The following is a 23,163-nucleotide window of genomic DNA, read 5'->3' on the forward strand; positions in this document are numbered from 1 at the left end:
AGTGCATTACAATACGTCATGCACCCTCCCACAAAAGAAAATTTATCCAAAAAACACCTCCCATGTATTAACCTCTAGTGGTGTAGAGTATGACTTGGTATGTGATCTGGTCAATCAGATTCCTCACCCTCTCCCGGATACTCTCGTCTGGGTTGGTGCTGGTCGCAACTGCCGCTCGTTCTATCGCCATGTCAAACACCTAAGCATTATCAATAAGTGAAATTATATTTAAGAAATGCCATCAGTAATGCTATCACCCGTTTATGGCGTAAATATATTTTAGAAATAGCATAGGCTGTGAAAGCAGCAGTCACGAGTTTGAAACCTTTTTCTCATTTTCTAAAGAAAACTGCAAAAATGCTAATTTAAGGGGAAAGACTTGGAAAAGAAAGATGCGTGGAAACCTTCTTCAACAAGAATAACGACCAAACCAACCAAAAAATATATAAAATTATAAAACTGAAAATATTAAACCAGATTTTTTTTTTAAAAAAATTTGAAATTGCTTTGTGGCTTATGAACTCTTTTTGAAAGTCACAAGGAACATTTCTAGTCTAAGCCGGCAGTTAGGGTTAAAATAGGGCATATTAGGACTTACAACACTGAATGCTTTGAGGGAGAACTGGTAGATTGGATTGATTTTGTAGAGGTCATTGAGGATAAAGTACAAGAGAGAAGCCCTCGCAGCTGCATGTCTGTAGTCCTCTCTAGCAGTGTTTATCATCACCTGAAAATCACACAAGATGCAACAAATTATTTTGTGTTGCTGTAAAGATATGAACTTATCTCTTTGATTTCAAAATGAACTCAAAATTGCTTCAGAATGCCTTGCATGTGAGAGATAAGACTTAGAATTAGATAAAATTGCTTAAAGCATCCATTTTAGTTTCAATTATGAGGCAATTACTGCTGTCAACGTGCTCAAAAATTTTTTCACACCATTGAGGTAGTCACCCAAATTTACAAGGATGCGCTCCTCGAAATTACTTTTCTAAAAAAAATCCAATAAAAATGGATCTTCTGTAGCCCTCAGACTATCAAATTTTTGGAACAGTTAATTTGAGAAGAAAAAAGAATAAGCTGAATTGACGTACCTCAGTAACCTTAGCTTCTGCCACCTTTTCCTCAATTTCAGCTGCCGTTTTCTTGGTGTGTTCCAGATTCTCCACAAGGGCTGTATCTCCCAGGAAGTTTCCTCCAGCTGCAGACAGTCTAGCCAGAAGATTGTCTTCCAATTGCTTGAGAGTTATCGTGTACTCATTGTTCTGCTTTGTCAGGTCAGACTAAACACAATTGATTTTCCGTGAACAATTTTTTGGAGGCCTGTGAGTGAACGAACTAAAGTGTGTTCTTTAATGAAAGCAATAGTCCTTGTTATTGCTAAAAGGCTATAATCATTTAGAACGTTTTCCTCAAATACTTAATGGGAAGTTAACGCTGCTGTTCATGACTACCTGATAACCCGGTCGAGCATTTGAGGATAGACAAATTAATCGATAAGAGAGAAAGGAACTTTCCTGCTTTAATTATATAGTCAAGATCACAAGATGTTTCGACGTCAAGGCTCTTTATTCCCCAAATCAGTCGACCACGTTCTTTTCATAAGTTGACTTCTCCACTAGGAATAACTGCAACAATTGTGATGCGCGGGAACTTAATGTGATACACATTTGGACACATCATATATTCGTTCATAAAAAAAATTTATGAATAAATACATGATAAAAATTCCAAATAAGGACAGTAGAAACGGTATGGAATTCGATCCATAATATGAAAAAACTAACCCTTGTCTGTTCTAAGTCCGGTCGTTCCTTACTCACAACTGCCGCCAGCAACTGATCTTCCAACCCCGCTTTTGTCACCGTGAAGTTGATCAATGTAGTCTGGGCTTGCATCTCCGGTTTGTAATGCGGATTGGCCAACTTAGTGTGCAAGATCAGTTTGAAATTAGAGTTGTATTCGATCTCTTTATCGCCGAGTTTGATCGCGCGCCCTTTCTTGATTGTGTTTCTGCCCAGAACCGGTTCCAAAACAGGGTCGAATTCCTCTTCTAGGTTCTCGATCAGAACTGTCTCGCCAGCTGTGAGAGAGCGCTCAAGCCTGTCCATGTAACCTGAACAAAATGATCTCCCTTGGTTAATCATTAAACTTTGCTTAAACGCAAAATTTTGTTTTTTTTTTGTTTATGAACCCTACCAACAACTTAATGGGAGAATAATACTGTTTGTAACCCCCAAGCACACGTTCCATATCATCATATAATGATTTTCTGCTTAATGACGCAAGTTCTATAACTGGTGACCAAGTGCATAACGAAATGACATAGAAAAACTGCGACATGATATTTTCTATGAGTAGCTTGAAAAGACTGAAACTGAGCCTGAGAAAATTATCGAAATATACATTATTTCTTGTGTCACAAAAATTAATTAGGTGTTATTTTGTGCCGGAAAATTGGGTTAAACTGGTATTGCAAAATGCAATACCAATTTAAAAATTTTAACATTTGTTTCATCTTCAACTTGTGCGCCAAACGACAATTAATTAAGTACCTTTCTGGTCCAGTCTGATGATCTGAACATGCTCCCCATACTTCCTCTTAATCCACTTGATTCCCTGCAACTGTGGATCTATCATTAGTGGCCACCTTTCACAGTTGGTGAGGATGGTGGCATTCTCAGTGGACATCCTGTCAGAGGGAAGCCCCTCGTTCTGCCACTGTGCTATTTGGGCATTGTCTGTCAGCATCGTCAGAGGGTCCAGTCCCTCAGTTATCGGAATTGGAACCTGTGACAAGATCTATCGCATTACTAAACGTTCATAAATATCACAGCACTATATCTATCTTTCTATCTTTCGCCAATCAGACAGTAAAAAACGAAATATTTTATGTATTCGTCGTCTCACCCAATGAGCGTGAAGACTTGAAACGAACTACAAAATCACGCTGGTGATGAGGATTATACTGCAACATAATTACTGGCATTGAAAAGCCGATTGTGTGGGGTGCACGTTCAAAATGTTTCCCCAGGTGACAATTTGATTTGTTCATGATTTCATGATGAGAATTTTGCGATTAGCTAAGATTCTATAAACAGATGTCTAACTTTGTCCGTTTACTTTTTAATAAAAAAGTGAATGAATTCACTCAACCGTCGATACAATAATATGAGCCAATATTTCTGTGCAACCTGTGGTATCCGTGCTACCTTTGGTGGCTATCTTTTGAAGTTTGAACTAATTGTTTATGTGAGTCAAACAAGGTCAGCATAAACATTAGAAGCAGCTGCTTACTTCCAACTGTGACACGTATGGAATCCAAATGTTCTGCTCCAGATCCACTCTGTACTTCTTGTCAAATGCACCTGCATATGAGACGAATGCAGAGATCAACAGCACATCCCCTGGCAGTTGCTTCTCTAGTTCTCGATACAGGGCAATGCTGTCTGTCCATCTATAATCACAGCAAGATTGGGGGAGGGAAGTGACATCCGACTATGTTAAATACAGTCATGCTAAACTCCTTTGTACACTTCGCTAAGACACACCAGATCTTCAAAAAACTATTTGTTCGCGTGCACATATTTAGCATCTTGTTTTTCGTGTTTTCCTTTAATTTAGCTCTTGAAAATAGAAATAACGTAAGTAGTAATAGTTAAGCAAGAGTGGGGGGGGGGGGGGGGTAAAAGACGTACCTATGTATAAAGATTACGTATAGCCCAATTTCCCTCAAATCCCAAAGACGTACCTCACAGCATGATACCCACGCTGTTCACGAGGGGGATTAGCAAGATAATCCCTTAATATTAAATTTGTAAGGTCATTTACCCATTCCCATATTGCAGTTTACTAATTTCAATTGCCAAGGACGTACCCCACAGCATGATACCCGAGCTGTTCACGCTAAGGGGATTAGCAAGAGTGCCTTAACAACAAAATAAGAAGGTCTTTTACCCTTTCCCAGAATGCAATTTACTAATGTCAATTTCCAAAGACGTACCTCACAGCATGACACCCAAGCTGTTCACACAAAGGGGATTAGCTAGGTAATGTATTAATATTAAATTAGATAGGAAGATTCATTGACAGTTGCGTACGACTTACGTGATTTCCAAAGACGTACCTCACAGCATGACACTCAAGCTTCTCACACGAAGGGGATTAACCAGGCAATGTTTTAACATTAAATTAGATACTATGACTCATTGACAGTTACTTATGGCTTACGTGATTTTCGAAAATGTACCTCACAGAATGATACCCAAGCTGTTCATACGATGGGGATTGGCAAGACAATCCCTTAATAACAAATCAGTAAGGTCATTTACGCTTTCCCAAATTACAAATTACTATGTCAATTTCCAAAGATGTACCTCCTCACAGCATGATACCCAAGCTGTTCATACGAAAGGTATTAGCGAGATAAAGCCTTAATAAAAAACTATTTAGGTCATTTACCCTTTCCCATATTACACTTTACAAATGTCAATTTCCAAAGATGTACCGCACAGCTTGATACCCAAGCTGTTCACACGAAGGGCATTAGCAAGATAAAGTCTTAATAAAAAACTATTTAAGACATTTACACTTTCTCATAGTAAACTTTTCCAATGTAAAATTCCAAAGAAGTACCTCACAGCATGATACACAATCCGTCCACACTAAAGGCATTAGCACGATAGCGCCTTAACATCAAAATAGTTGGGTCAATTATCGTTTCCCATAGTACACTTTAAGAATGTCGATTTTCAAAGACGTAACTCACAGCATGATACCCACGCTGTTCACACGAAGCGGACCAGCAATATAATCCCTCAATAACAAATTAGGTAGGTCATTCACGTTTTCTCATATTACACTTTACAAATGTCAATTTACAAAGACGTACCTCACCGCATGATGTCCGCGCTGTTCACACGAAATGGATCAGCAAGATAATCCCTCAATAACACTTTCCAATTCTTAAGGGAAAAAAGACACCATTATCCTCAAAAATACCCATTTATTGGCAACAAACACCCAATTCTTGACACGAAACATCCAATTATTGCCAAAAAAGCAAAATATTGAAAAATACCAAATTCGTGCCAAAAAGAACCAATTATAGCCAGAAAATACCCGTTTCTATTCCAGAAATACACCATTTTTATCAAAAAAAGCAGAATTCTTATGTTAACAAAAATTCGTAGTTCCTGCCAAAAAAAAACCAGGTCTAGCAAAAACTGCCCAGTAATTGCCAAACGAAAACACTCAAATCTTGCCAAAAGTACCCATTTTTACCACAAAGTGGCGATATCTTGTCAAAGAACAACCAAATTCTACTTAATTTATCAGAATTTTCAAAAAAAACCCAAATAGTAAACAAAATAACAAAATTTCATCAAATATTTATCCAAAACATATCATAAATGAGCCAATCCTGTCATCATCTGTATTTATCAAATTTCTTCCCGACAATCCAATTATTTAGTGACCTTACAAAAATCAACTTTAGACATCATCTTTTGTGAAGACGAATCTGCTCCGCTGATTGATATAGGTTTTCTGAGCACAAACTTGTCACGAATTATTTACTATCGTCTAAAATTAGTCATAAATTGTATCAGTTTAATCATAGTAGTTCAATAAATACGTCCTACTATCTTCAAAATTACGGATAATTAGGTGATCTCATCCATGTAGGTGGGTCACTGACCTCTTTGAGAGAAAGTGTAGTTCAACTACTTCGTATGATTGCCACAATTGCGGATATCCAGGCATTGTATGGGCTCATTGAACTCATGTGAACAAAGTGTAATCCACACTAATTGCGATATGATTATTCATACTTTATCAAAGCATGCACAGCTCACGTGATATAAGTCTTACTTATAGTATCGTAATAATTACGTCACTATTGCATCATAATTATTTCATTTTTATCATACTGTACAAACAAAAGTCCAATTCATTGTGCTTCTTTTTTCCTTCTCTCCAACAGCTCAACAATAGCTAGCTTTTATTCTTGTCTGGAGACAATTTCTTTCTCCTTCTGTTGCAAAACTAAGTTATCATTTATAAACCTTTCAGTGAAGATTCGTCATCTCCAGGACCTCTTCCTATTTCCCACTCCACGTAAGTCATTTCTGTTATGAAATATGAAAACAAGCAAGAAAAAACAAACAAATGGCTATTTTTATCATCGTACCCATTCGCAAATAGCATCTTATTTCTTCAGAGAGAAAGATTCAGCAATAGAGGTAATTTAACCATAGCTTCAATTTTTTTTAGTAGGCCTTTTTTGGTTAATTCAACCAAAAAAGGCTGAAATGATGAACATCAAATCTGTGAAATTGAACGAAAATCTCAAAGCCCACATGTTCTTCCCCAATTTCAATGATGATGTTGCAATTATTAATGAGATAAAAACGTGCTACGGCTGGGTAGTTGATCCTCCATTCTCAATTCCGAGGCAGCTTCTGGTCTTCATTATTGCTATCGAGAATTTGCCTGAAATCTCTGTACCATACAACTGTAGACTTCTACAAAAACCACATCGAAAACACAAATTTGCAAGTGTCAGACAACACGGAACTGAGTAGATCAGTCCGTGAGCAATTCTGTGAATATAAGTTGTCCAATAGACCAATGTATGAAAATCAACTGGGATTTCTTGAGGAGGAGAGAGAACTTAAATTTGGTGTGTCTGACGAGTATGACAATTTACAGGAGCAGTAACCTCAACAGGATTGTGACAACTGGGAAAATGGGTCATTGACAGAGAGTATTATTGCAAGTATAGAGGAAGAGAACGCACTTGACCTCAAGTTTGGCAGCAGAAACTGCGACAAGGCAGTCCCCTTTTCGTGTTTTACTACAGAAACTGGACAAGATACAATGAAAGAAATACAGGCAGCATCGACTATTGAAAATACTTCACTCAAGTCTCCCAAAACACTCCGCAGTAAAGTAGTCGATGAATGTGCGGATAACCAAGATCATAATTTTTCTGATGATGCATTTGAAGCAATATCTGAAAAAACTTCCATCAAATGTGAGCAACCGGCGTATTGTACACAAAAGACAGTCAAGAAAAGGGCTCCTGCTGTCAATAACCCAGAGAGAGAGGGAAGTAGAAAGCCAGAAGTTGATGAGAAGGAAGAAAAAATGTGTCCTCCATCGGGCAAATTGAGACGACATACTGATAACAAACTAGCAATCTGAGATGTTATTACTTCGGCTGAATATTTTTGTTTGTATTTCCTGTATAATTTCATATCTTATACTAGTATTTTTTTGTGATGACTGATTGGCTGATTAAATTGGAATATTCTGTTTTTAAACTCAGAGAAGCTGAAGCGCATGTATGCTTTTGAATTAATACTTTGATACTAATAATTAATTGAGTTTTAAAAATGCATTTTCGAAAACAATTTTTTTCAAAAGTTCAATTTTGAATTTAAATATTTCTCGAAAAAAGCTTGTGTTGTAATATCTGTTTTTTCTCAAAAATGCGGGTTAATAGTCGTTGCAGAGACTTTAAAGTTGATTGGAAATAGTTGGAATGGAAATGATATGGTTATCAGATAATGGACCGCAGTCGACATATGACCACAAAATATCTGAAAGGTTCTCATGTGGATAAGTTTATTAACAACAGGTTTTTCAAGTCCCTGAATGAGCTGAAAGACCAGATTTTTGAGGTAGAAATGAGCAAGACACGTATTGAACATAACGAACCAATAACTGTTGGGTTCTTTATCCTCCTGAACGCCAAAATTACAATGTTTCAATTAAAAACATTCTCTTATCCTCTTGGTGCGATCCAAATAAATATGAGTTGATTGAAATGGATACTGACGGTCTTTACTTGGCACGTAGTGAGAAAAAATTTGACAAATTCAGTTGACCAGAAATGCATCCATTGTGGTACTGGATGATGCAAAGCGATTGCAGTGATAATTTTGCTGCAGACTCTAGCTACAATTATTTACCACGAATACTATGCAATAATCATGGAACCTTTGATAAAAAACAACTGGTTTTTCTTAAGAAGAATTTTCGGTGAAGAATTTTTAGATATAGATACATACATATCATAAAGTATAAAATTTACAATTTTTTTAAGTGGAAAACCATTTCCATTAGTTTTTTATTGTTTTGCAAAAAAATTGTTTTACTAAGAGAAAAGATTTTTAAAAATGTAATTTTTATAAGGTTTTAAACAAAAAATGTAAATTTTGATGTGTTTTATTTTTCTATTTTTACATTTTTCAGTTTTTGAAGGTTTTTCATGTAAATTTTTCATTTCATTTTTTAAAAATTGTTGTTTTAACTAAAATTTTTTTTTAAATATCGTCATTTACATAAAGTTTTAACCAAAAAAATATATTTTGTTTTTTTTCTATTTTTTCCATTTTTCAGTTTTGTAAGTTTTTTTGTAAAATTTTTTATTTAATTTCTTTTTTTATTAAAAAATGTTGTTTTACTAAAATAATGTATTTTTCGAAAAGGTCGTTTTTTACATAAGGTTTTTAACCAAAAATGTATATTTTGTTGTTTTTTATTTTTCCATTTTTTAGTTTTGGAAGTTTTTTTCATGTAAAATTTTGAATTTCATTGTTTTTTCATTAGAAAATGTTGTTTTACTAAAATAATTTTTTTTCGAAAATGTCGTATTTTACATAAGGTTTTTGTTGTTTTCCATTTTTCTTTTTTTCCATTTTTCAATTTTTGAAGTTTTTTTGTTTACATTGAAAAAACTTCAAACGTTGAAAAATTGATAAATAGAAAAATAAAAAACAACAAAATATACATTTTTGGTTAAACCCCTTATGTAAAAAACGGCATTTTTACAAAAAAAATTATTTTAGTAGAACAACATTTTTTAATGAAAAAATAATGAAATTGAAAATTTTACATGAAAAAAACTTCCAAAACTGAAAAATGGAAAAATAGAAAAATAAAAAACAACAAAATATACATTTTTGGTTAAAAACCTTATGTAAAAAACGACAGTGTTGAAAAAAATTATTTTAGTAAAACAACATTTTCTAATGAAAAAACAATGAAATTGAAAATTTTACATGAAAAAAACTTCCAAAACTGAAAAATAGAAAAATAGAAAAATAAAAAACAACAAAATATACATTTTAGGTTAAACTCCTTATTTAGAAAACGGCATTTTTGAAAAAAAATTATTTTAGTAAAACAACATTTTTTAATGAAAAAATAATGAAATTGAAAATTTTACATGAAAAAAACTTCCAAAACTGAAAAATGGAAAAATAGAAAAATAAAAAACAACAAAATATACATTTTTGAAAATTGGAAAAGATAGAAAAAAAAACAAAATATATATTTTTGTTTAAAACATTATGTAAAAGACGACATTAAAAAAAAATTATTTTAATTAAAACAACAATTTTAAAAAAATGAAATGAAAAATTTACATGAAAAACCTTCAAAACTGAAAAATGTAAAAATATAAAAATAAAACACATCAAAATTTACATTTTTTGTTTAAAACCTTATAAAAATTACATTTTTTAAAAATATTTTCCTTTAGTAAACCAATTTTTTTGCAAAACAATAAAAAACTAATGGAAATTTTATACTTTATGATATGTATGTATCTATATCTAAAAATTCTTCACCGAAAATTCTTCTTAAGAAAAACCAGTTGTTTTTTTTTTATCAAAGGTTCCATAATTATTGCATAATATCCGTGGTAAATAATTGTTGCTAGAGTCTGCAGCGAAATTATCACTGCAATCGCTTTGCATCATCCAGCACCACAATGGATTTCTTTCTGGTCAACTGAATTCGGCAAATTTTTTCTCACTACGTGCCAAGTAAAGACCGTCAGTATCCCTTTCAATCAACTCATATGTTTTTGGATCGCAGAAAGAGGATAAGAAAATGTTTTTTAAGTTGAAACATTGTAATTTTGGCTTACAGGAGGATAAAGAACCCAACAATTATTGGTTCTTAATGTTCAATACGTGTCTTGCTCATTTCTACCTAAAAAATCTGGTCCTTCAGCTCATTCAGGGACTTGAAAAACCTGTTGTTAATAAACTTATCCACATGAGTCCCTTTCAGATATTTTGTGGTCGTATGTCGACTACGGTCCAATATCTGATAACCATATCATTTCCAGTCCAACTATTTCCAATCAACTTTACAGTCTCTGCAACGACTATTAAAATAATGAAATTGAAAATTATACATAATAAAAACTTCAAAAACTTAAAAATGTAAAAATAGAAAAATAAAAAACAACAAAATTTACATTTTTGGCTGAAAACCTTATGTAAAAAACGAAAACGACATTTTCGAAAAAAATTATTTTATTAAAACAACATTTTTTTATAAAAAACAATTAAATTGAAAATTTTACATGAAAAAAACTTCCAAAACTGAAAAATGGAAAAAATAGAAAAATAAAAAACAACAAAAAATACATTTTTGGTTAAAAACCTTATGTAAAAAACGACAGTGTTGAAAAAAATTATTTTAGTAAAACAACATTTTCTAATGAAAAAACAATGAAATTGAAAATTTTACATGAAAAAACTTCCAAAACTGAAAAATGGAAAAAAAGAAAAATAAAAAACAACAAAATATACATTTTTGGTTAAAAACCTTATGTAAAAAACGAAAATTATGAAAAAAAATTATTTTCTAATGAAAAAATAATGAAATTGAAAATTTTACATGAAAAAAACTTCGAAACCTGAAAAATGGAAAAATAGAAAAATAAAACACATCAAAATTTACATTTTTTGTTTAAAACCTTATAAAAATTACATTTTTTAAAAATATTTTCCTTTAGTAAACCAATTTTTTTGCAAAACAATAAAAAACTAATGGAAATTTTATACTTTATGATATGTATGTATCTATATCTAAAAATTCTTCACCGAAAATTCTTCTTAAGAAAAACCATTTGTTTTTTTTATCAAAGGTTCCATAATTATTGCATAATATCCGTGGTAAATAATTGTTGCTAGAGTCTGCAGCGAAATTATCACTGCAATCGCTTTGCATCATCCAGTACCACAATGGATTTCTTTCTGGTCAACTGAATTCGTCAAATTTTTTCTCACTACGTGCCAAGTAAAGACCGTCAGTATCCCTTTCAATCAACTCATATGTTTTTGGATCGCAGAAAGAGGATAAGAAAATGTTTTTTAAGTTGAAACATTGTAATTTTGGCTTACAGGAGGATAAAGAACCCAACAATTATTGGTTCTTAATGTTCAATACGTGTATTGCTCATTTCTACCTAAAAAATCTGGTCCTTCAGCTCATTCAGGGACTTGAAAAACCTGTTGTTAATAAACTTATCCACATGAGAACCTTTCAGATATTTTGTGGTCGTATGTCGACTACGGTCCAATATCTGATAACCATATCATTTCCAACCCAACTATTTCCAATCAACTTTACCGTCTCTGCAACGACTATTAAAATAATGAAATTGAAAATTTTAAATGAAAAAAAACTCAAAGACTTAAAAATGTAAAACTAGAAAAATAAAAAACAACAAAATTTACATTTTTGGCTAAAAACCTTATGTAAAAAACGAAAACGACATTTTCGAAAAAAAATTATTTTATTAAAACAACATTTTTTAATAAAAAACAATTGAATTGAAAATTTTACATGAAAAAAACGAAAACGACATTTTCGAAAAAAAATTATTTTATTAAAACAACATTTTTTAATAAAAAACAATTGAATTGAAAATTTTACATGAAAAAAACTTCCAAAACTGAAAAATGGAAAAATAGAAAAATAAAAAACAACAAAATATACATTTTTGGTTAAAAACCTTATGTAAAAAACGAAAATTATGAAAAAAAATTATTTTCTAATGAAAAAATAATGAAATTGAAAATTTTACATGAAAAAAACTTCGAAACCTGAAAAATGGAAAAATAGAAAAATACAAAACAACAAAATATACATTTTTGGTTAAAGAACTTATGTAAAAAACGTCATTTTTGAAAAAAAAACATTTTAGTAAAACAACAATTTTTAATAAAAAAATTAATTAAATTAAACAGTTTTACAAAAAAAACTTACAAAACTGAAAAATGGAAAAAATAGAAAAAAAAACAAAATATAAATTTCTGGTTAAAACCTTATGTAAAAGACAACATTTAAAAACATTATTTTGGTTAAAACAACAATTTTAAAAAAATGAAATGAAAAATTTACATGAAAAACCTTCAAAAACTGAAAAATGTAAAAATATAAAAATAAATTACATCAAAATTTACATTTTTTGTTTAAAACCTTATAAAAATTACACTTTTAAAAATCTTTTCTCATAGTAAAACAATTTTTTTGCAAAACAATAAAAAACTAACGGAAATGGTTTTCCACTTAAAAAAATTGTAAATTTTATGCTTAATGATATGTATGTATCTATATCTAAAAATTCTTCACCGAAAATTCTTCTTAAGAAAAACCAGTTGTTCTCTTACCAAAGGTTCCGCGATTATTGCATAGTATTCGTAGTAAACAATTGTTGCAAGAGACTGCAGCGAAATTATCACTGCAATCGCTTTGCATCATCCAGTACCACAATGGATGCATTTCTGGTCAACTGAATTCGTCAAATTTTTCCTCACTACGTGCCAAGTGAAGACCGTCAGTATCCATTTCAATCAACTCATATTTATTTGGATCGCACAAAGAGGATAACAGAATGTTTTTAATTGAAACATTGTAATTTTGGCGTACAGGAGGATAAAGAACCCAACAATTATTGGTTCTTTATGTTCAATACGTGTCTTGCTCATTTCTACCTCAAAAATCTGGTCCTTCAACTCATTCAAGGACTTGAAAAACCTGTTGTTAATAAACTTATCCACATGAGAACCTTTCAGATATTTTGTGGTTGTATGTCGACTACGGTCCATTATCTGATAAACATATCATTTCCAACCCAACTATTTCCAATCAACTTTACCGTCTCTGCAACGACTATTAAAATAATGAAATTGAAAATTTTAAATGAAAAAAAACTCAAAGACTTAAAAATGTAAAACTAGAAAAATAAAAAACAACAAAATTTATATTTTTGGCTAAGAACTTTATTTAAAAAACGAAAACGACATTTTCGAAAAAAAATTATTTCATTAAAACAACATTTTTTAACAAAAAACAATTAAATTGAAAATTTTACATGAAAAAAACGAAAACGACATTTTCGAAAAAAAATTATTTTATTAAAACAACATTTTTTAATAAAAAACAATTGAATTGAAAATTTTACATGAAAAAAACTTCCAAAACTGAAAAATGGAAAAATAGAAAAATAGAAAAACAACAAAATATACATTTTTGGTTAAAAACCTTCTGTAAAAAACGAAAATTATGAAAAAAAATTATTTTCTAATGAAAAAATAATGAAATTGAAAAATTTATATGAAAAAAACTTCCAAACCTGAAAAATGGAAAAATAGAAAAATACAAAACAACAAAATATACATTTTTGATTAAAAAACTTATGTAAAAAACGTCATTTTTGAAAAAAAAAACATTTTAGTAAAACAACAATTTTTAATAAAAAAATTAATTAAATTAAACAGTTTTACAAAAAAAACTTACAAAACTGAAAAATGGAAAAAATAGAAAAAAAAACAAAATATAAATTTCTGGTTAAAACCTTATGTAAAAGACAACATTTAAAAAAAATTATTTTGGTTAAAACAACAATTTTAAAAAAATGAAATGAAAAATTTACATGAAAAACCTTCAAAAACTGAAAAATGTAAAAATATAAAAATAAAACACATCAAAATTTACATTTTTTGTTTAAAACCTTATAAAAATTACATTTTTAAAAATCTTTTCTCTTAGTAAAACAATTTTTTTGCAAAACAATAAAAAACTAACGGAAATGGTTTTCCACTTAAAAAAATTGTAAATTTTACACTTAATGATATGTATGTATCTATATCTAAAAATTCTTCACCGAAAATTCTTCTTAAGAAAAACCAGTTGTTCTCTTACCAAAGGTTCCGTGATTATTGCATAGTATTCGTAGTAAACAATTGTTGCAAGAGACTGCAGCGAAATTATCACTGCAATCGCTTTGCATCATCCAGTACCACAATGGATGCATTTCTGGTCAACTGAATTCGTCAAATTTTTCCTCACTACGTGCCAAGTGAAGACCGTCAGTATCCATTTCAATCAACTCATATTTATTTGGATCGCACAAAGAGGACAACAGAATGTTTTTAATTGAAACATTGTAATTTTGGCGTACAGGAGGATAAAGAACCCAACAATTATTGGTTCTTTATGTTCAATACGTGTCTTGCTCATTTCTACCTCAAAAATCTGGTCCTTCAACTCATTCAAGGACTTGAAAAAACTGTTAATAAACTTATCCACATGAGAACTTTTCAGATATTTTGTGGTTGTATGTCGACTACGGTCCATTATCTGATAACCATATCATTTCCAACCCAACTATTTCCAATCAACTTTACCGTCTCTGCAACGACTATTAAAATAATGAAATTGAAAATTTTACATGAAAAAAAACTCAAAGACTTAAAAATGTAAAACTAGAAAAATAAAAAACAACAAAATTTACATTTTTGGCTAAGAACTTTATTTAAAAAACGAAAACGACATTTTCGAAAAAAAATTATTTCATTAAAACAACATTTTTTAACAAAAAACAATTAAATTGAAAATTTTACATGAAAAAAACGAAAACGACATTTTCGAAAAAAAATTATTTTGTTAAAACAACATTTTTTAATAAAAAACAATTGAATTGAAAATTTTACATGAAAAAAACTTCCAAAACTGAAAAATGGAAAAATAGAAAAATAAAAAACAACAAAATATACATTTTTGGTTAAAAACCTTATGTAAAAAACGAAAATTATGAAAAAAAATTATTTTCTAATGAAAAAATAATGAAATTGAAAATTTTACATGAAAAAAACTTCCAAACCTGAAAAATGGAAAAATAGAAAAATACAAAACAACAAAATATACATTTTTGGTTAAAAAACTTATGTAAAAAACGTCATTTTTGAAAAAAAAAAACATTTTAGTAAAACAACAATTTTTAATAAAAAAATTAATTAAATTAAACAGTTTTACAAAAAAACTTACAAAACTGAAAAATGGAAAAAATAGAAAAAAAAACAAAATATAAATTTCTGGTTAAAACCTTATGTAAAAGACAACATTTAAAAAAAATTATTTTGGTTAAAACAACAATTTTAAAAAAATGAAATGAAAAATTTACATGAAAAACCTTCAAAAACTGAAAAATGTAAAAATATAAAAATAAAACACATCAAAATTTACATTTTTTGTTTAAAACCTTATAAAAATTACATTTTTAAAAATCTTTTCTCTTAGTAAAACAATTTTTTTGCAAAACAATAAAAAACTAACGGAAATGCTTTTCCACTTAAAAAAATTGTAAATTTTATACTTAATGATATGTATGTATCTATATCTAAAAATTCTTCACCGAAAATTCTTCTTAAGAAAAACCAGTTGTTCTCTTACCAAAGGTTCCGTGATTATTGCATAGTATTCGTAGTAAACAATTGTTGCAAGAGACTGCAGCGAAATTATCACTGCAATCGCTTTGCATCATCCAGTACCACAATGGATGCATTTCTGGTCAACTGAATTCGTCAAATTTTTCCTCACTACGTGCCAAGTGAAGACCGTCAGTATCCATTTCAATCAACTCATATTTATTTGGATTGCACAAAGAGGACAACAGAATGTTTTTAATTGAAACATTGTAATTTTGGCGTACAGGAGGATAAAGAACCCAACAATTATTGGTTCTTTATGTTCAATACGTGTCTTGCTCATTTCTACCTCAAAAATCTGGTCCTTCAACTCATTCAAGGACTTGAAAAAACTGTTGTCAATAAACTTATCCACATGAGAACCTTTCAGATATTTTGTGGTTGTATGTCGACTACGGTCCATTATCTGATAACCATATCATTTCCAACCCAACTATTTCCAATCAACTTTACCGTCTCTGCAACGACTATTAAAATAATGAAATTGAAAATTTTACATGAAAAAAAATTCAAAGACTTAAAAATGTAAAACTAGAAAAATAAAAAACAACAAAATTTACATTTTTGGCTAAGAACCTTATTTAAAAAACGAAAACGACATTTTCGAAAAAAAATTATTTCATTAAAACAACATTTTTTAACAAAAAACAATTAAATTGAAAATTTTACATGAAAAAAACTTCCAAACCTGAAAAATGGAAAAATAGAAAATTAAAAAACAACAAAATATACATTTTTGGTTAAAAACCTTATGTAAAAAATGACATTTTTGAAAATAAAAATTATTTTAGTAAAACAACAATTTTTAATAAAAAAAAACAATTAAGTTAAAAATTTTACAAAAAAACTTACAAAACTGAAAAACGGAAAAAATAGAAAAAAAAACAAAATATAAATTTCTGGTTAAAACCTTATGTAAAAGACGACATTTAAAAAAATTATTTTAGTTAAAACAACATTTTTAAAAAAACCAAATAAAAAATTTACATAAAAACTCTTCAAAAAGTGAAAAATGTAAAAATAGAAAATTAAAGCACATCAAAATTTACATTTTTTGTTCCAAACCTTATAAAAATTACATTTGTTAAAAATATTTTCCTTTAGTAAAACAATTTTTTTGCAAAACAATAAAAAAAACTAATGGAAATAGTTTTCCACTTAAAAAATTGTAAATTTTATACTTTATGATATGTATGTATCTATATCTAAAAATTCTTCACCGAAAATTCGTCTTAAGAAAAACCAGTTGTTCTCTTACCAAAGGTTCCATGATTATTGCATAGTATTCGTAGTAAACAATTGTTGCTAGAGTCTGCAGCGAAATTATCACTGCAATCGCTTTGCATCATCCAGTACCACAATGGATGCAATTCTGGTCAACTGAATTCGTCAAAATTTTCCTCACTACGTGCCAAGTAAAGACCGTCAGTATCCATTTCAATCAACTCATATTTGTTTGGATCGCAGAAAGAGGATAAGAAAATGTTTTTAAGTTGAAACATTGTAATTTGGCGTAAAGGGGGATAAAGAACCCAACAATTATTGGTTCTTTATGTTCAATACGTGTCTTGCTCATTTCTACCTCATAAATCTGGTCTTTCAGCTCATTCAGGGACTTGAAAACAAGTTCTTTTTAAACTTATCCACATGAGAACCTTTCAGATATTTTGTGGTCGAATGTCGACTACGGTCCATGATCTGATAACCATATCATTTCAATCCCAATTATTTCCAATCAACTTTACAGTCTCTGCAACGACTATTAACCCGCATTCTCGAGAAAAAACAGATAATACAACACAAGCTTTTTTCGAGAAATATTTAAATTCAAAACTGAACTTTTGAAAAAAATTGTTTTCAAAAATGCATTCTTAAAACTCAATTAAATATTAGTATCAAAGTATTAATTCAAAAGCATACATGAGATTCAACTTTTCTGAGTTTAAAAACAGAATATTCCAATTTAATCAGCCAATCAGTCATCACAAAAAATACTAGTATAAGATATGAAATTATACAGGAAATACAAACAAAAATGTTCAGCCGAAGGAATAACTTCTCAGATTGCTAGTTTAGTTATCAGTATGTCGTCTCAATTTGCCGGATGGAGGACACATTTTTTCTTCCTTCTCATCAACTTCTGGCTTTCTACTTCCCTCTCTCTCAGGGTTATTGACAGCAGGAGCCCTTTTCTTGACTGTCTTTTGTGTACAATACGCCGGTTGCTCACATTTGATGGAAGTTTTTTCAGATAAAGCTTCAAATGCATCATGAGAAAAAATATGATCTTGGTTATCTGCACATTCATCAACTAATTTACTGCGGAGTGTTTTGGCAGACTTGAGTGAAGTATTTTCAACAGTCGCTTCTCCCTGTATTTCTTTCATTGTATCTTGTCCAGTTTCTGTAGTAAAACACGAAAAGGGGACTGCCTTGTCGCAGTTTCTGCTGCCTAACTTGAGGTCAAGTGCGTTCTCTTCCTCTATACTTGCAATAATACTCTCTGTCAACGACCCATTTTCCCAGTCGTCACAATCCAGTTGAGGCTACTGCTTCTGCAAATTGTCATACTCGTCAGACACACCAAATTTAAATTCTCTCTCCTCCTCAAGAAATCCCAGTTGATTTTCATACATTGTTCTATAGGACAACTTATAATCACAGAATTGCTCACGGACTGATCTACTCAGTTCTGTGTTGTCTGACACTTGCAAATTTGTGTTTTCGATGTGGTTTTTGTAGAAGTCTACAGTTGTCTGGTTTTATGGTACAGAGACTTCAGGCAAATTCTCGATAGCAATAATGAAGACCAGAAGCTGCCTCGGAATTGAGAATGGAGGATCAGCTACCCAGCCGTAGCACGTTTTTCTCTCCTTAATAATTGCAACATCATCACTGAAATCTGGGAAGAAGATGTGCGCTTTGAGATTTTCGTTCAATTTCACAGATTTGATGTTCATTATTGCAGCCTTTTTTGGTTGAAGACGGTTGAAATACTAAAAAAAAATTAAAGCTAAGGGTAAATTACCTCTATTGCTGAATCTTTCTCTCTGAAGAATTAAGATGCTATTTGCGAATGAGTACGATGATAAAAATAGCCATTTGTTTGTTTTTTCTTGCTTGTTTTCATATTTCATAACAGAAATGACTTACGTGGAATGGGAAATAAGAAGAGGTCCTGGAGATGACGAATCTTCACTGAAAGGTTTATAAATGATAACTTAGTTTTGCAACAGAAGGAGAAAGAAATTGTCTCAAGACAAGAAAAAAAGCTAGCTATTGTTGAGCTGTTGGAGAGAAGGAAAAAAGAAGCACAATGAATTGGACTTTTGTTTGTACCGCATGATAAAGAATGAAATCATTATGACGCAATAGTGAAATAATTATTACGATACTATGAGTAAGACCTATATCACGTGAGCTGTGCATGCTTTGATAAAGTATGAATAATCATATCGCAATTAGTGTGGCTAATACTTTGTTTACATTAGTTCAATGAGCCCATTTAATACCTGGATATCCGCAATTGTGGCAATCATACGAAGTAGTTGAACTACACTTTCTCTCAAAGAGGTAAGTGACCCACCTACATGGATGAGATCACCTAATTATCCGTAATTTTGAAGATAGTAGGACGTAATTGTTGAACTACTATGATTAAACTGATACATTTTATGACTAATTTTAGAAGATAGTAAATAATTCGTGACAAGTTTGTGCTCAGAAAACCTATATCAATCAGCGGAGCAGATTCGTCTACACAAAAGATGATGTCTAAAGTTGATTTTTGTAAGGTCACTAAATAATTGGATTGTCGGGAAGAAATTTGATAAATACAGATGATGGCAAGATTGGCTAATTTATGATATGTTTTGGATGAATATTTGATGAAATTTTGTTATTTTGTTTACTATTTGGGTATTTTTTTTTCAAAAATTCTAATAAATTAGGTAGAGTTTGGTTGTTCGTTGACAAGATATTGCCACTTTGTGGTAAAAATGGGTATTTTTGGCAAGATTTGAGTGTTTTCGTTTGGCAATTACTGGGCAGTTTTTGCTAGACATGGGTTTTTTGTGGGCAGGAGCTACGAATTTTTGTTAACATAAGAATTCTGCTTTTTTGATAAAAATGGTGTATTACTGGAACAGAAACGGGTATTTTCTGGCTATAATTGGTTCTTTTTGGCACGAATTCGGTATTTTTTTCAATATTTTGCTATTTTTGGCAATAATTGGATGTTTCGTGTCAAGAATTGGGTGCTTGTTGCCAATAAATGGGTATTTTTGAGGACAATGGTGTCTTTTTTCCCTTAAGAATTGGAAAGTGTTATTGAGGGATTATCTTGCTAATCCATTTCGTGTGAAAAGCTCGGACATCATGTGGTGAGGTACGTCTTTGTAAATTGACATTTGTAAAGTGTAATATGAGAAAACGTTAATGACCTAACTAATTTGTTGTTAAGGCTCTATCTTGCTAATCGCCTTCGTGTAAACAGCTTAGGCATCATGCTGTGAAGTACGTCTTGGTAAATTGACATTAGTAAAGTGTAACGTGGGAGGGGGTCAATGACCTACCTAATTTGTTATTGAGGGATTATATTGCTGGTCCGCTTCGTGTGAACAGCGTGGGTATCATGCTGTGAGGTACGTCTTTGAAAATCGACATTATTAAAGTGTACTATAGGAAACGGTAAATGACCCAACTATTTTGATGTTAAGGCGCTATCGTGCTAATCCCTCTAGTGTGGACGGATTGTGTATCATGCTGAGAGGTACTTCTTTGGAATTTTACATTAGAAAAGTTTACTATGAGAAAGGGTAAATGTCTTAAATAGTTGTTTATTAGGACTTTATCTTGCTAATGCCCTTCGTGTGAACAGCTTGGGTATCAAGCTGTGCGGTACATATTTGGAAATTGATATTTGTAAAGTGTAATATGGGAAAAGGTAAACGACCTAAACAGTTTTTTATTAAGGCTTTATCCTGCTAATGCCCTTCGTGTGAACAGCTTGGGTATCATGCTGTGAGGTACATTTTCGAAAATCACGTAAGCCGTAAGTAACTGTCAATGAGTCATAGTATCTAATTTAATATTAAGACATTGCCTAGTTAATCCCCTTCGGGTGAGCAGCTTGAGTGTCATGATGTGAGGTACGTCTTTGGAAATTGACATTAGTAAATTGCATTCCGGGAGAAGGTAAATGACCTTCTTATTTTCTTGTTAAGGCACTATCTTGCTAATCCCCTTCGCGTGAACAGCTCGGATATCATGCTGTGAGGTACGTCCTTGGCAATTGAAGTTAGTAAACTGCAATATGGGAATGGGTAAATGACCTTACTTATTTAATATTAAGAGATTATCTTGCTAATCCCCCTCGTGTGAACAGCGTGGGTATCATGCTGTGAGGTACGTCTTTGGGATTTGATGGAAAATGGGCTATACGTAATCTTTATACATAGGTACGTCTTTTTACCCCCCCCCCCCCCCCCACTCTTGCTTGACTATTACTACTATCGTATGCTTAATTCTGGCATATAACTTTCTCTCTGTTGTAACTTTCCGAAAAAATCATGTCTAGAACAATTAAAATGATTACTACAACTTGTCCACTACGTTAGACGTTATAACATATTATTTCGTAGTTGATATAACTAATTAAAGAAATAACTAATATACACTACCGAGTAGTATATCATTGATAATTTAAAAATATGCACTTGGAAATCATGTGTTTTATGTTTTTATAATTATCTCACCTGTGCTTCTCGCTACTGAGTCCCCCGACTAGTCTGTTAGCCAGTTCAATAGTGAGGTTGGTCCTGTCTTTTTCCTCTTGACATGCAGTTTTCTCATCTGTCGCAGCCTGCAACTCTCCTAGAAGACCATTCAGCTGCGCCTCCAGACCCTGAAAAAGTTCACAGGCTCCCAATTAAACCTCTTTGGGGCTTCTAAGCACTACTTTTAAATAAAATCTGCAACTTTTATTGGGGAAATAAACTTTTTTGGGAAGTGTCAATTCGAATTTTCATCAAAATTTGATTAAAAAAAGTATAACCAGTTATTACTGGTTAAATAAATTTGAACGCAACAATAAATATAAACCAATTAACGTCGGAAAAATTTTCCCCCGAATCACAGGCAGGGCTATTTAATGCAGAAAGGGCATTAGCCTATATAAATATTTATTGGTGCAAATCATTTTGCTTACTCTTAACGAGTACGGACGAGTTCGGACCCTCGACTTCCTGAGTTACTGACGTTAACCTCTCGACTATCAGGGTCTTTTGGTTGCTTATCTTACAATCGAATCTGTTTTAGCAGCCGACTTAATTTCTGAATAAAATCAATTCAGGTCACTCATAAATCAAGAAATCAAACTTGAAATAATTATTCGAGAAATGAAATTCGAAGATTGTTCAAGAACAAAATGGTCACGCAATAACTTTGCATAAAAAGACACACAGGTTTAAAATATTTGCTTCATACTTCGTTGGGGAGCCATTAATAATCATTTTTTTTTAAAATTTGTGGTCAATTTTAAAAAGACCTAAGTAAACAATTATAAGTTTTAAGATAAAATTGTAAAGTGAAAACTTTTATGCTAGCTGGACATTTTGTATTGGGGGAACTGTTGTATTGATCGTTGTATTACCTGAATTTTGGAATAAGTTTGTTTTAGTTAAGAATTAATCAATTTGGTTGCTCGAGCCAGAAAGGTCAATTGTTTGCAATAACTAGAATTATCAGTTCGAGTAGTCGGAATAACGGTTTAAATCCCGCATTCATTACAAAAAATTATTGCTTATGCTCTATTTTTGCCATGTTTTGCTTATTTTCTAAATTTTTCTTTAATTTGCCTCTGGTTCAAAAAGGCTTGCTTTTAAGATTTTTTTAAGATAAAAACTTGATATGGCTTGTAAAAGCAAGCATCTATTTCTCAGATCAATCTCATATCGAAACTGACTGCATTTGAAAAAAAATCAAAAGAATATCAATTTTGTTTTGAAAATTTTGAAATGGTATTCAGAAACCTCTTTCGAAGTGTATAAATTAGATACTGAAAGGTTTGGAAATTTGGGTAAAAATCAAACTCTCAGCCTGTGTTCCTTAGCTGTGGTCATATTGAATTTCAATTAAGATAGTTATAATTTTTTTGAAGAAACTTTTTAACCGAAATGAATTTCTGTGAAGCAAAATTTAATAATTGTTTTAAAGTTCGGTCGAGAGCAATTCAAAAAGATTCAAAAAAGTTCAGAATTTAAAATTCGTGACGCTTGTTTTGTTTCCACGACTGCTCCATGGTGTTCTGCCGACAGGAGTAATTAAATAGCAAAAAATTTTGAATAAAAATTCAGCATTTAAAATCGTTTTGAGATTTTTGTCAGTAATTAAAACCGGGACTGTTGAGGGACTTGTCTTGAGAACAGTATATACTAGAAAAAAAATAGACAATATCTCTATGGCTTTTCTTTGGACAACTCGGCCAACTGAGGTCGAGCTCATAAATGTTTCGGTTTCTCTATGAACCAGCCTGATGCAATCTAATACCAACAAGCGTCTTTCTGTGGCAATGAAATAAACCACA

General features: G+C 31.2%; 1 protein-coding gene across 2 annotated transcripts in view; it reads right to left on the minus strand.

The window, feature by feature from the left end:
- Positions 1-23,163, minus strand: part of LOC142344830 (dynein beta chain, ciliary-like) — a 270,411-nt gene that overhangs the window by 33,782 nt on the left and 213,466 nt on the right. For both annotated transcript variants that reach the window (XM_075396813.1, XM_075396814.1), the window contains exons 62-68: positions 21,335-21,483; positions 3,298-3,457; positions 2,556-2,790; positions 1,788-2,116; positions 1,095-1,283; positions 599-727; positions 73-199 (exon numbers count right to left, since the gene is read on the minus strand). In XM_075396813.1, the coding sequence (XP_075252928.1) occupies positions 73-199; positions 599-727; positions 1,095-1,283; positions 1,788-2,116; positions 2,556-2,790; positions 3,298-3,457; positions 21,335-21,483 (1,318 nt within the window). The remainder of the gene's footprint in view (positions 1-72; positions 200-598; positions 728-1,094; positions 1,284-1,787; positions 2,117-2,555; positions 2,791-3,297; positions 3,458-21,334; positions 21,484-23,163) is intronic.

Source organism: Convolutriloba macropyga, chromosome 8 (assembly GCF_964194025.1).
Source record: "Convolutriloba macropyga chromosome 8, txConMacr16.3, whole genome shotgun sequence".
NCBI lineage: Eukaryota > Metazoa > Xenacoelomorpha > Acoela > Convolutidae > Convolutriloba > Convolutriloba macropyga.